At 46.4% G+C, this 14,104-nt stretch overlaps 1 protein-coding gene across 1 annotated transcript in view; it reads left to right on the forward strand.

Moving 5' to 3' along the window:
- Positions 1–14,104, forward strand: part of LOC126528102 (uncharacterized) — a 56,235-nt gene that overhangs the window by 25,519 nt on the left and 16,612 nt on the right. Inside the window, exons 2-3 of the mRNA XM_050175970.3 lie at positions 7,989–8,127; positions 11,044–11,186. Coding sequence (XP_050031927.1) covers positions 7,989–8,127; positions 11,044–11,186 — 282 coding nt within the window. The remainder of the gene's footprint in view (positions 1–7,988; positions 8,128–11,043; positions 11,187–14,104) is intronic.

Below are 14,104 nucleotides of genomic sequence, written 5' to 3' on the forward strand. Positions count from 1 at the left end.
TCTTCTTCTTTTTTTTTTGGAGGGGGGGGTGGGAGGGGCGGTGATAGTCACCGCGTGCCTTCGACAGACCACTCATGGCGTCGCCCATTAAGCTTTCCGTGAAAAGGTCATAGACTTGTTTATTCCAGAGGTGCGCACTTAAATTGAATACATATTCGAAGGTTTTATCAGCATTGACACGTCACATAAACGTAATCGAGGGTACCCGGCTTGTCAGCTTGCACAATAGTAATGGGAAACACTGTTTTCATTGACGAAGTCCAAAGCTAATGGCCAGTGAGACCCCGCCTGAAGCTTACTCATGCACTTCCGTTATGACATGCTGATTATTTAAACTGAGACAGCCTGTGACCGATGCATGATAAACAAGGAACGTGTGCGGTTTCCGAAACATCATTAGTCAAGCCTATACATATAAAGGGGTACCATGCATCATGTTTTTAAAGAAGACCGGCGATTCTACGTGAGGATAACAATGTGCATATTACTCACAGTAGAGTACAGCAGCCGGCAGTAATATTTTTTTTTGTTGGTGGTCCAATTCATTTTCATAATAAATTGCAATTAAGTAATTTTTTTATTCACTGCTCTGAGTGCCATTCTGTCGATGAACTTGTAGAAAATTGAAAGAAGCTTAAAACTGGCGGTGTTTTCAACCAAATGGGTTTTGCCCGTTCATTTTTTTCGGCTCGTAAAGAAAGCCCATGAAGAAAAGAAAGATAACGTGACTAACCGTCCGCCTGCACCAATAAGCAGCGCCCTCAAACACGCTCGACAAGAGTTAGCGCACTCTTTCCACGACGCATCAGCCGCCAGTTATCGGCACCTGTTCCCTTATCAACACCGAGGCGCCGCACTGTCGCCGGTGGAGCGCACCAGATAAAGCTCCAGCTCTGCCACTAACTGCCATGAAGTTTGTTGGAGGGCGCTGCTTTTTTGACGCGGGCGGATGGTTAATCATGTTATTCTTTTCGTGTGCTTTGTTTACGAGCCGGAAAAAAAAATAACGGGCAGAAACTACCCGGCTGAAAACATGCGAGTTTTGAGCTCCTTTCGATTTTCTACAATATATTCATTGACAGCACTGCACTCAGATAGTGATTAAAAACTTACCTAATCGCAATTTATTATAAATTGAGTGGCATTAACAAAATAATTAGCCGCGGCTATTCTACTCGACTCTGAACATGCAATTGGCTATGTTCGCTTAGAATGGCCTGTATTTTTTACTAAAAGAACGGGAGAAATGATAGCTGGGACACCCTGCATCTAGTAACGCTTAAGTAATATATACCGGAACGCCGAAGACGCAGACGAAATTAGCAGTGGTGGCAGCAACACCTATGGCAATGATTCGCTTAATCATAACAGGTTACGAACGACCCGCCGTGATGGCGTAGTGCCTTTGGCGTTGAGCTGCTGAAGCCTGAGGGCTCGGCATGGAATCCTGTCTGAAGCGGCCGCATTTCGATGGGGGCGAAATGCAAAGATGCCTGTGTGCCGTGCATTGGGTACAGGTTGAGGAACCCCTGCAGGTGCCAAAGTTAACCCGGAGTGCCCCACTACGGCTTTCCTCATAACCATGCCGTGGTTTTGGCACGTAAAACCCCCAGAATTTGACACGTTGCTTAGGTCTTTAGGTTGCCTAAGTTATCATCGACGAGGAAAAAAAAAAAGAAGAGGACTCACCATACCTTAATCATTATAGGCTGCTGGCAAACGCGTTTACGGGAGCTGCTAAGTAGAATACGTATAGTCGTTCATTGCAGTAATACCCGTACTTGTTCTGTTTGAACTGAGCTTAACAAGATGGCGACCCCATTGCAGCTTCGGACGTCTATACATCTGGTACAGGGAACTAGGTATCTGGTATTCCCTAATAATGAGTAATGCGTATACGGATATATACCGCTAAAACTGTCTTGCACCTTTTGATTTATAGTCAGTGACGTCGGTTTTGATTTATAGTTAGTGATGTACGGTAACATTTCGCCTTCTTTTCACCGTGTGACGTCCTCTCCATCCGACTGCAAGTTCGAACGCACCCTGGCGGCAAACGTATCTCCAAAGCGCGTCGCACGGAGCGGCCGCCCACGTTTCGTCCAGGGATTTGGGTATGACCGTGAAAACTGGGTGTGTCGCCGCTTCATTTGAGTAATGCGTGCTGCCCCCCCCCCCACTCCCCCCCCCCCGGTCGGTGTCTGCGGTCTCACGGGAGCAAGCGCGCACGTTTCGGCTCCACCTCGTCGCTCACACTGCGACATTGATTGGGTGCTTTTCCCGGAACCCGCCCCCGCGTGAGACGTTAAATACTCGTGTCGCGACCTTCAGAGAGACGTCGACGCCAGTCGTGAATTGGATCAAAATTATTTAGTGGAGACCATTTCGTTGCCGAAAGAGTGACGACGGGTAATCTGAAAAATTGAAACTGCGTGGAAGCAATGGGTGTGGTAGTACAGCTTAGAGCATAGATCATCATCATCATCATCATCATCATCATCATCGTCGTCGTCGTCGTCGTCGACGTCGTCGTCATTTTGTTATTATTATTATTATTATTATTATTATTATTCTTACTATTACTTTTAGATGTGGAGATTGCAGTACAATAATTATAGAGAGCTGTCCCGACCAAATCGCGTTATGAAGGTAATTTATGTGCGATTACCGGAAGTATAGTTGGGGGTACTACTGCAGAACTGCTCCCATCCAATCCAGTTTCATCGCGTCCGCCTGGAGTAGCCCGTTAGGCGTGGCGCCAGGCCAATCTCTACAGTTTTTATTAAAGAACCTCTGTCTTTGTCTCTGCCATGTAACCTCATTGCATTTGTACAACCTCCGAGATGTGTTAGACGCAACCACTTAAGTAAACATGCCACGTGACAGTGAGTTAACAGAGACCAGTAATCTCAAACTTCTGATTTTGCATTATCGATACAGTGAAAACGTGCTCAGTGGTTCGCTCAACCATTCAATGTTTGGCTCCAACGCAACGGACATTCATGGTCAGGACCTTTATTGTAATGCCTTCGACAATACCTGCAGGAGATATACAGGGAACTGAGCTTGTTGGTACATAATTGTGTGACTACTTGTGAGCCTGTTAGTACCTATTCATATGCACAGTCCAGGACGCCATAAATTTAGGTAAGGTGTCGAAATTAGGAAATTTGCAGGCGCAACAGGGAATCAACTAGCGCAAGACACTGCAGGAGTAGCTGAGATCGCTCGGAGAGGCCTTCGTCCTGGCAGTGGTCCTAAAGATAGGTTGTTGATGATGATTATGCTGTCGCGAAATTGTTGCAAGAGTGCTGCAAAAAGAGCCCTACCCCCCCCCCCCCCCCCCCCACCACCACCCCGCCTACAAAGCACTACGTTCCGCTCTCATTGCTACAGTGCTACAAATCCATATGCTCCTCGTTGTTCCTTCGAACGAATTTAGCTTTGTTTGGTGAAATACAACTCAGTTTCATCATTTCATCGTAAGGCTTTCTTGGAACACACACGAGTGCTTATTTCTCGAAATGCGTTTCTACGCACAAATAAATGCAGCAGACCTTCTCGGACTGATGTGCTCCGAATAGTAGTACTTATGCAGGTCTATTGTATCATAGCTGGGTTGTCCCCGTGCCGCTCCCACTTCTTTCCATTATTTCCTTCACGCCGACCACTTATACTTGTGGACACCCGACTACAGTACTCAAGTATTTCAGGAGAACACAACTGTCATGTCAGATAGGTCGAGTAGCCGGTGCCTACTACGGTGCTTACTACAGGCACCAGCATCTAATCAAGTACAGCTACAAAAAAAGAAATTAAGCTCTGAACGTGCATAAATCCAAGGACGCAATGTGGACAGAGCTAAGCTAGTGCTTATACGTGTGCTATATCCACCAGCAACGGACGAATCACGTGAACATCCGATCTTCCTGTAACATGACGGCACGTGGAAGCAAGCTTTCGCTCGCTTCCACTCAAAACACGATCGCGTGCAACGATGTCGTGACAAGCCTGCAGGAACGAAAACGTATACGTGCACAGAGACACACGGAAATGCAAGGCCGTCCACCATCCACATGTCGCTTCCATTACAAAATCTCATAAGACGTAAGCGCGTATCTTTCTCTGATCAGCTGGCCATGACGGTTCGCATGTCGGCGCCCAAGGGATTTCCCGCCCTTTGAGAGCTTAACTGTCGTACGAAACTTATTGTCATGCAATTTCGGCGAGCTTTGAGAACTTTGCAATGGCGAACGATTTTCGAGTCTCGAGGAGGTCATGCCTTACAGGTCAGGGTCGAGAGCCTTCCACAACGATGGCTTGGACACGAGGGTACACGCCTGTGTCACTTCGGCAAACCAAGGGACGCCCTGCGGCTTTGCTTGTTCGTGTGTAAGAATGGGTCAGAAAGCGCGCGGCACGCGAGGTTGTTGTGAAGAGTCGCGAACGGCTTTGTTTTGAATGGTGCGGTGTGCTATTCGTGTGGTGCACGGAAGCTCTATGTACAGCAGAGGTTTGCCGCGACTCAATCTTTAACCGAAGTCAATTGCATAGTACTAGTTTTGCTTATGAATGAGGCAACTGCAAGCTCTTCTTTCTTTCTTTCTTTCTTTCTTTCTTTCTTTCTTTCTTTCTTTCTTTCTTTCTTTCTTCCTTTCTTTCTTTCTTTCTTTCTTTCTTTCTTTATTACTTTCTCTCTTTCTTTCTTTCTTTCTTTCTTTCTTTGCAGCATATCAATTCGCGAAATGGAGCACCGTCGAGTGCAATAAATTAGAAGAAATTTTTATATAAACTTCGAACTTTTTAACAAACGGTGATACCAATGAACGCCTGGATTTCGGAAGCTTCACGCACGAAGTGCAGCTATATCTTATCTTTTTTCCGTAAACTAACATTTCAGACCACTATTTGGGAGATCACTGATACCGCAGAAAACATCTTTCTTTTTTATTTCACAGTGTAGACATGCATGCAATGCACACGTGCTAGTTCGACTCTCCTAGTGCATGTTGCCGGCATTGCCGCGAAACGCTTGCGTACGTACCTGCTGTTGGAATGCCCTGCTTTCGACAGTTTTCATCGCGTACCGCCGAGTAAGTTCGAAGAACTTAATTTTAGCTCGTACTTGAACACTCGATATGCTTTGTTTTAAAAAGGTACCTTCTGCCCCCCCCCCCCCCCCGTTTTAGGTGCCAATACTGTGATCGGATTATGAGGCACGCCATAGTGCGGGACTTTGAAATAATTTCGTCCACCTGTGGTTCTTCAACGTGAACTTGAATTACACGACCGTTGTTTTGCATCTGACCTGCGTATAAATGCGGTTGTGAGCAAATTCGCGAGCCCGAGCTCAGCAGCACAACGCAATTCCCAGGACTACAGCCCCCTTTCCCGCCCCTGCCCCTCCCCTATGTTCCCTGCCCCCCCCCCCCCACCTACCCCCGGAGGGTGTACTATAGAATTTTTTTGCCTGTAGCATGCGTCTCACTGAAAATGTTCTTGACTTCTAGCGCGTGCTGTTTCCAAACACAGAGCACAACGCAAGAAACTTGATGCGTTACGCAAGAAACGATCGCGTTTGAACAAACTGCTTTGTTTCTCGAAACGTCACGGCTAAGTCTCAAGAGAACATGAATACAGCACACAACACTTTTAAGGATAAGGTCGTTGCTGTTGATAACTGTTGCCACATCTTGAAGAGGCAGCGCAAGACGACGAAGACAAAAGGCAGGATGTTCAACAAGAACCAACTCGCCCAAATGTCGATTTGTCTGCTGTTGTCCCAACATTCACCAACTTCATTTACTTGCGCCTGCTAATGGTAGAGTTAGTTACATTCTTGACTAAACAAGGTAATCACTGCTACTAAGGGGCCTTAGCTACCAATTCCACATGCAGTTAGCTCCACTGAATACGATGTTTCTAGCCTGTAACGCCTTTATATGGAGCCCACTCTGGAACATGACGGAACGGGTCTGATAAGTATGTCATGAGCTGGAAAAATTGTACCCGGTGGAGCTAACTGCGCTTGAAATTTGTAGCTGAGACCCTTTAGTAGCAGTGATTACCTCGTTTAGTCAATAATTTTACTAACTCTACCGTTAGCAGGCGCAAGTGAACGAAGACAGTGAATGTTGTGACAACAGTAACTCATCATCATCATCATCAGCCTGGTTACGCCCACTGCAGGGCAAAGGCCTCTCCCATACTTCTCCAACAACCCCGGTCATGTACTAATTGTGGCCATGTCGTACGCCCACCATCCGCCCACCTAACTTTCTGCCGCCCCCTGCTACGCTTCCCTTCCCTTGGGATCCAGTCCGTAACCCTTAATGACCATCGGTTATCTTCCCTCCTCATCACATGTCCTGCCCATGCCCATTTCTTTTTCTTGATTTCAACGAAGATGTCATTAACTCGCGTTTGTTCCCTCACCCCATCTGCTCTTTTCTTATCCCTTAACGTTACACCCATCATTCTTCTTTCCATAGCTCGTTGCGTCGTTCTCAATTTAAGTAGAACCGTTTTAGTAAGCCGCCAGGTTTCTGCCCCGTAGGTGAGTACTGGTAAGACACAGCTATTATACACTTTTCTCTTGAGGGATAATGGCAACCTGCTGTTCATCCCAACAAATCTGCTGTTACCTGATCCTCCCCAGCAGCCTTCCCCATTTGCATAGCTCCCAAGGCTTTCTTTACTTCTTCCGGCGTTACCTGTGGGATTTCGAATTCCTCTAGATTATTCTCTGTTCCATTATCGTCGTGGGTGCCACTGGTACTGTATAAATCTCTATAGAACTCCTCAGCCACTTGAACTATCTCATCCATATTAGTAATGATATTGCCGGCTTTGTCTCTTAACGCATACATCCGATTCTTGCCAGTTCCTAGTTTCTTCACTGCTTTTAGGCTTCCTCCGTTTCTGAGAGCATGTTCAATTCTATCCATATTATACTTCCTTATGTCAGCTGTCTTACGCTTGTTGATTAACTTCGAAAGTTCTGCCAGTTCTATTCTAGCTGTAGGGTTAGAGGCTTTCATACATTGGCGTTTCTTGATCAGATCTTTCGTCTCCTGCGATAGCTTACTGGTATGCCGTCTAACGGAGTTACCACCTACTTCTATTGCACACTCCTTAATGATGCCCATAAGATTGTCGTTTATTGCTTCAACACTAAGGTCGACTTCCTGAGTTAAAGCTGAAGACCTGTTCTGTAGCTTGATCCGGAATTCCTCTATTTTCCCTCTCACCACTAACTCATTGATCGGCTTCTTATGTACCAGTTTCTTCCGTTCCCTCCCCAGGTCTAGGCTAATTCGAGTTCTTACCATCCTATGGTCACTGCAGCGCACCTTGCTGAGCACGTCCACATCTTGTATGATGCCAGGGTTAGTGCAGAGTATGAAGTCTATTTCATTTCTAGTCTCGTTGTTCGGGCTCCTACACGTCCACTTTCGGCTATCCCGCTTGCGGAAGAAGGTATTCATTATCTGCATATTATTCTGTTCCGTAAACTCTGCTAATAACTCTTCCCTGCTATTCCTAGTGCCTATACCATATTCCCCCACTGCCTTGTCTCCAGCCTGCTTCTTGCCTACCTTGGCATTGAAGTCGCCCATCAGTATAGTGTATTTTGTTTTCACTCTATCCATCGCCGATTCCACGTCTTCATAGAAGCTTTCGACTTCCTGGTCATCAGGACTGGATGTAGGGGCGTAGACCTGTACAACCTTAATTTTGTACCTCTTATTAAGTTTCACAACAAGAACTGCCACCCTCTCGTTAATGTTATAGAATTCCTGTATGTTACCAGCTATATTCTTATTAATCAGGAATCCGACTCCTAGTTTTCGCCTCTCCGCTAAGCCCCGGTAGCACAGGACGTAGGTAACTACAGCGACCTTTTTTTTTAAAATAAAGTGTAGCCCTAATGCCCACCCTTAACTGAAAACAAAATATTATTTTTTTCTCTCTCTCTGAATTCGCAGCGGCCGCCTTAGCCAACGCCCGTGGCCCTTCGAGCTGCGAGTCCAAGCTGCAGAACTGCACCGACCTGGTCAAGCCTTTCCTGAACGACCTGCGGTACATGTTTCCCACCACAATCGAAGACGTCGACGACATGTGCAAGTCAGTATTCACTGCACGCGCGGACTTACGACTTTGCCCGTTGAATATTCGGAACACGGGCACGAGCACTGGTTATACGTGAATGCAGAATAATTCTTTTACGATCTCGTGATCTGCTTTCTTTCAAAGCATTATTACGTTTGGGTTTCTCGTTTGTCCATGTTTAGATCTTTGACACTGCTTGCGCGGTTAATCTGCGTATGCCGCAGTCGACTGATAGAAGAAACGCTAAGGGCAATCTTCGCAATGATAAGATTGAGAAAAGACGCGATAAGGAAGAGCCAGCCCATTACGTCCAACAATGTATACGGGGGCAACGCGGTCACCAGCCGCTTGACGCCGTACATGCAGTGAAATGCCGTTTGTTCGACTGATATGTTTAACACCATATCGAAAGTATTAGAAACGAGCGTCCTCATAACGTTACGTGATTTTTGAATAAGTGAAAGAAAAAAAGACGTGAGGTGGAAGTTATACTCACAGGCTGCGATAAAGCTGTTCGTCACCACACGCGTCACAGTCATTTGTGCAAAACATACGCAATGAATAATGACGTAGCATTTTCAACATAGTCTGCAATGGGGCACCAAAAGGAGCAGCATTTGAGATAGCCGCAGGAGACACTTTTTAAAGAAGACAAAAAAGAGAGAGAGAGAGAGAGAGAGAGCAGGTTACGAATCGCGATACCGTACATAAAGCACAGTTGAATTTAGTTCTTGATCACTGCTGCGATATTAGTGCGAATCAGTCATGAATCAGGACATCACAACATTAGGAAAAGGGATTCTTGCAGTGCATCTTTAGTGAGCGATAGTTCCATGGTTATAAGTCCCCGCTGTACTTATAAATTTACGGCGTTTAGCATACTACAATAATTTCAGAATCGCGATCTTCTGCTAAATGAGTTAGCATGGTATATTTCTTGTTTTAGAACCTCATATTGTGACATGGCGACATGCAGAACAATCGAAGTGGCGACAAATTAAGGCATTAAAGGCTTCCCAGCAATGCAAGAGATGCATCAACCTTTAACGTACACTCCATTCACGTAGTGTTTTTTTTTTCTGTTTTTCGTCCTGCAACTTAGAGTAAAAAGCCAGAATATCTGGTGTATTTATGATTGTTTATCAAGCTATTTTTCTTATGACAAAGCACTCTTTCATTAAATGGCCTATCTCATTATGCATCACGCTACTAACGCGACGTTGGATCCATCGAGCAACACTGTCTGTTTGTCTCTAACATGACACAATGACCAAGAATATGACAAAAAAAAAACGCGGTAAACTACCACACATGACTGAGAAACAATGGCTTAGTAGCATTCACTCTGAAGTTATCTTTCAAGAGCAGCCAGAATGTACATAACTAACTACTTTAGTCAAGAAGCACACATATCTAAATACATTTAGAAACACCTAAGTCGCAAAGGTATACTGCGGTAGTGGAACAGTGCGCGTTTAACCTCGAAGGTTGCGTTGAGCATGACTAAATGTTTTTTTTTTTTTCCGCCGCTTCCATCCTCATAAAGCTTTTGCAAAAGTCACGCGTTCTGAAAACTTGTAATAAAGGGTACGTAAATAACATTCGCTCACAGTACGCTACACTTGCACTGGCATTACTTTTCGAGGCTTGACTCTTGAATTCCAGCAGTGCCGCTAACAACTAGCACGACAGCCTAAGCAATCTCCACTTGGAGCAGCTATGCGTCAAAGTTCGTGTCTACGCTTTCATCGCCAGAAACTTCGAAAATTTCCACATTGCTTAGACTGGGTTTCTAACCCATGTATATTGTAGGAAGTTAACAAAGAAAGCAACAGCTTTTCTCATGAAATTACTGCCAAAATTAATTCCGTGCATTATACTCATTGCTCGAAGAGCCGATGAGTTGTTTAAACATCATTGCTCGTGTAGCTACATTCATGTTTGTTTATTTTTATAGCAGGCATGCAGCAAAGGCTTTCCCAGTGTCTATACTTTCCAACAGAAACGTTTCTTGGGCAGCGCGAACTATGCACTGCAACTATAAAGGAAGCAATTCAAAAGGCAGTTTCTGTATAGTACTTGCAGTTACTGAGTTTCCCGGGTTTACAAAAAAGACATTGAGAAACACACGCCCGCATGCCGGCTTTAAGCTTGGTCGGGTTGGTCACACTCCGGTTACAGCCCGAGGAAAAAGTGTGCGCGGACCTTTGCAAAGACCGGAGAACGTGCGCGTACGGGGTTTTGCGGTAGTTGTCGTTCGCTCGTGACCACATTGGTCAAGCCCTGATTCGCGCGCGCCGTTCACGGGCAAGTCTGCAGCAGCCTTCCTGGAGGCCAGCCAGCCGAAGACAGTCGTTAGAGATTAGGTCTTTTGATAACCGGCGTCCCCAAGTTTCTTCCGTAAGTGAGTCAGCGGAGTTTTTAGACTGCTGCACGACATGGCTGTCGCCATCGGTGAGGTTTCCTCGCGAGCGCTGCGAAGCTTGTAGGCGCGTTTCGAAACGCACTTGCGCCTTGTCAGGAAGTGACGGTCGGACTGATGCAAGCCCGAGTACACGTGACCTCCTCCGGTGATCCAGATTTCCGCGAAGCGGAAAGAGGCGGACACGTTTGGCATGTTCACGATGTCGAAATTGGCTGTTTCGAGATTAAGGTATTCACGTTATGGGGCGTCAAGCCTTCTTTGAATATGTCCCATGTCCTGAGGGGCCGAGGGGCCCGATTTGTTTGTTAGTTTGCCATGTATTCTGGCCATTACAATCTGTTGTCTTTCTGCTGTGCTACAAGTTACCATTTCCATCTGTGAATTGTCTGTGAATGTGTGTGTGTGTTGTGTCTACCTGTCGCTTAAAGAAAAAAACGAAAGAGCTATTGTAACGTGGGCCGCAGCCTTCCTATCCGTCACGTGATGTGCCTCCTTTCGTTCCTCAGGATGTGGAGCCGCTTCGTGGACTGCATTCGCCGATACGTGACCGACTGTGCCACCGAGGATCAAAGGTCAAAGTTCAACAACGCTGTCGGCGATTCTATCGACACCGTGCATGCAATATGCAGCTCAGAGCGCTACCAGAAGGGTGAGAAATGGGCATTCTTTGTTTCCTTTCGTTATTTGCACTGCTACAGTTCTGATGTGTGCGTGACAACATGCGATCGCATTCTGTCAAACATCTTCCGCTAACTGCTTCTTGCGATGTGTATACTTCTGTGTACCTGAAAAAAATAGCTTAAAGCTGGAATAATGGGTCAATTATTATACAATGGCCAGCAGACAGGAACAAAATGCTTCCTTGTCTTTATTGTCCTTGTTCCTTCCTTGTCCAGCATTGTCCTCGTTCACTTTGTGTTTCGCTGTCCCTCTTTTTCTAGTCTGCTGGCCATACTTGTAGATCCTGAGTACGCGTTCGTGCTTATATAGAATTGCGACCAAAAGTAACGGGGCAAATAGGCCAAGAATGCTGTCGCATAAAAACAAAAAGACAGAAAGATCTTGAGGCAAAATAAGCCGGTTTTCCGCGTAACGTTCAGAGCACAAGGAACGGTCTTGTGAACCAAGTATTATTGTTTATTATATCATTGTTTCAAATACACACCCAAATTACCTGTAGTCTTGTAAATCATAATATTTAACGGACTTAGAGTCGTGCCGCGGTGTAATGATCCGTGGAACATACAACACACGTTGATGCACGCACTCAATAAACCCGGCCTCTATGCAGCTGGTAGCATTATGATCTCACAGCATTCACAAGGCACGGAGATCGGAATGCAGACACTTCTTTTTTTTTTTTCTCTGTGTGTGGTCAAATTTGAGCTATTCAAGTTCTCTAGTCTGGTGTAATAATGTACGCACTAACGAACGTGCTATTCACTACCATTTTGTTCTGCTACCATTTGTGTTTATGCAGCATGCAAAAGCTGATTTATAGACATGATTTATAGACGGCGACACTTCTGAGTCCATGGGCCATACGTGCAGCTGCATATGCATACAATGGGGAAGAAGGGTGTACATTTTCAGAGAACGGGGCTTGAAATGAATGAAAAACTACTGCTACATTAAAGACTTTCTTAAGAAGCAGAGGTGCTGTGGGAAATTTTAAATTTACCCGCGCATTATCATGCCTTTCAGTACACAATTAAATATTGCAAGGTTAACTATAACTGTATCAAATATGGGGCGCTGCAAAGGTAGAACACGCAGGAACGCCGTAGTCATGCCGTATCAACTAGCCTCCTATACTTTTAATAATAATAAATAATGATATATGGTGTTTTACGTGCCAAAACCACTTTCTGATAATGAGGCACGCCGTAGTGGAGGGCTCCGCAAATTTAGACCACCCGGGGATCTTTAACGTGCACCTAAATCTAAGTACACGGGTGTTTTCGCATTTCGCCCCCATCGAAATGCGGCCGCCGTGGCCGGGATTCGATCCCGCGACCTCGTGCTCAGCACCCCAACACCATAGCCACTGAGCAACCACGGCGGGTAGATCCTATACTTTTGTAGCTAGACTTTAAATATAGTGGTAGTGTGAACACCTGAATTCAAATACAGAAACTAGATACCTCTGTTATCTTGCTCGTAAAAAAATGCAAGGAATAACTAAAGATTCTTCTCTCTGAGACACGGGCTGAAATCCTGGCTAGTGGTCGCGGTTCACGTCAAATCACGAAACGAAAATAAGAGGGATGGAGCGTTGCGGTGACAAAGGTACCACGTGATGTCGCGTGATACCTATGCCACATGTTATGAAAGAAAGAAAGAAACTAGAAAGCCTGCCGCCCCGTGCGGCAGCCATCCTTCAGAAACCAGCTATCCGTAAAGTCGTTCCCTTCGCTTTTTGTTTCTTCCGTGCCTGCAAAAGTTGGTCCAACCCGTGACCCTGCGCGCGGCGGACTCAGCCCAGTGTGTTCGGTTTCCGGTAGGCTTTAATCGATGCGTATTTGTCTGGCTGCTTTGTCAACCACTCTGTACACGCTTTCTACCGATATACTTACACAACTATGGTCGTTCATTGCGACGCATACATCTTTTATGTCCGTTGCCTCGTTGCTACGCGTAAGTGTGACAGTTGCGCGCAGCTTTCGCGCGCGCTGTCTTTTCGGAAGAGCCTGCTCTTAGCGCGGGGGTGGAAGCCAATAAAATCTACCTTTACCTAATCACCTGCTGGGCCGCCTCTTTTTCTGGCCTCAATTTCAACACTTGACGTTCCCTCTTGGCCTTTTCTACTAATATTTCGTCGACGAAAGTGCCGGTTCATCGTCCCGTGTGAAACCACGCTTGAGGCGTAGACGCGAAGCGCACAGATCGAGGACATGCCTTTGCTGCGCGGAGAAATCGCCGCGTTTTACGGTGAGGCTCTCCGACTTCCCGACGTGCGCGACCGAAGTGCTGCCAACGGCGCTCACTGCTGCGTGCCGCAGTGCCCGTGAAAAGAATCAGTCGACTGTGGACGGCGTCCGGCCCGGCTCGCAGCCGTACCATGGCCGTACACAGCGGCGCGGAATGCAACGCGCATGCGCCGCGAACTTCCCGTCGATTACGCGTCATTGAAAGTGCTCGCGCTCCGTTGCGTCCTCGTCCGCTTCCTCCCGGAGCCGTACTGCCAGGAATAGTGTATATGCGCAGCCCTGGGGAAGGGGTATTCGGTAAGTGTCCACCTAGTACGCGGACGTGTCCGTGTCGTCTGCTGCTGAAATGCTGATGGGCTGGGGTCACGTGCCTGTCTCCTTCTGACGCGTACGCCCGCCCCGCCAATCAGGACTTCACCAGCATACGAAATGCTCATGTGCTTCACGTGGACACTTGCAGAATACACCCCTTTCATTTGATGTTTCTTACCTGGCACATAACGATCCTATGAAATTCTAGGCCCATACCTTAGTACAACTGGATGCAGCGATTGCACACTTTTAAATGCGTAAGCATTTCTGTGCCTACCCAACGAGGCAACCAGTCCGTCCATCCGTCACGTAAAATGAACCGCTA

The sequence above is a fragment of the Dermacentor andersoni genome, chromosome 9, assembly GCF_023375885.2.
Source record: "Dermacentor andersoni chromosome 9, qqDerAnde1_hic_scaffold, whole genome shotgun sequence".
Lineage (NCBI taxonomy): Eukaryota > Metazoa > Arthropoda > Arachnida > Ixodida > Ixodidae > Dermacentor > Dermacentor andersoni.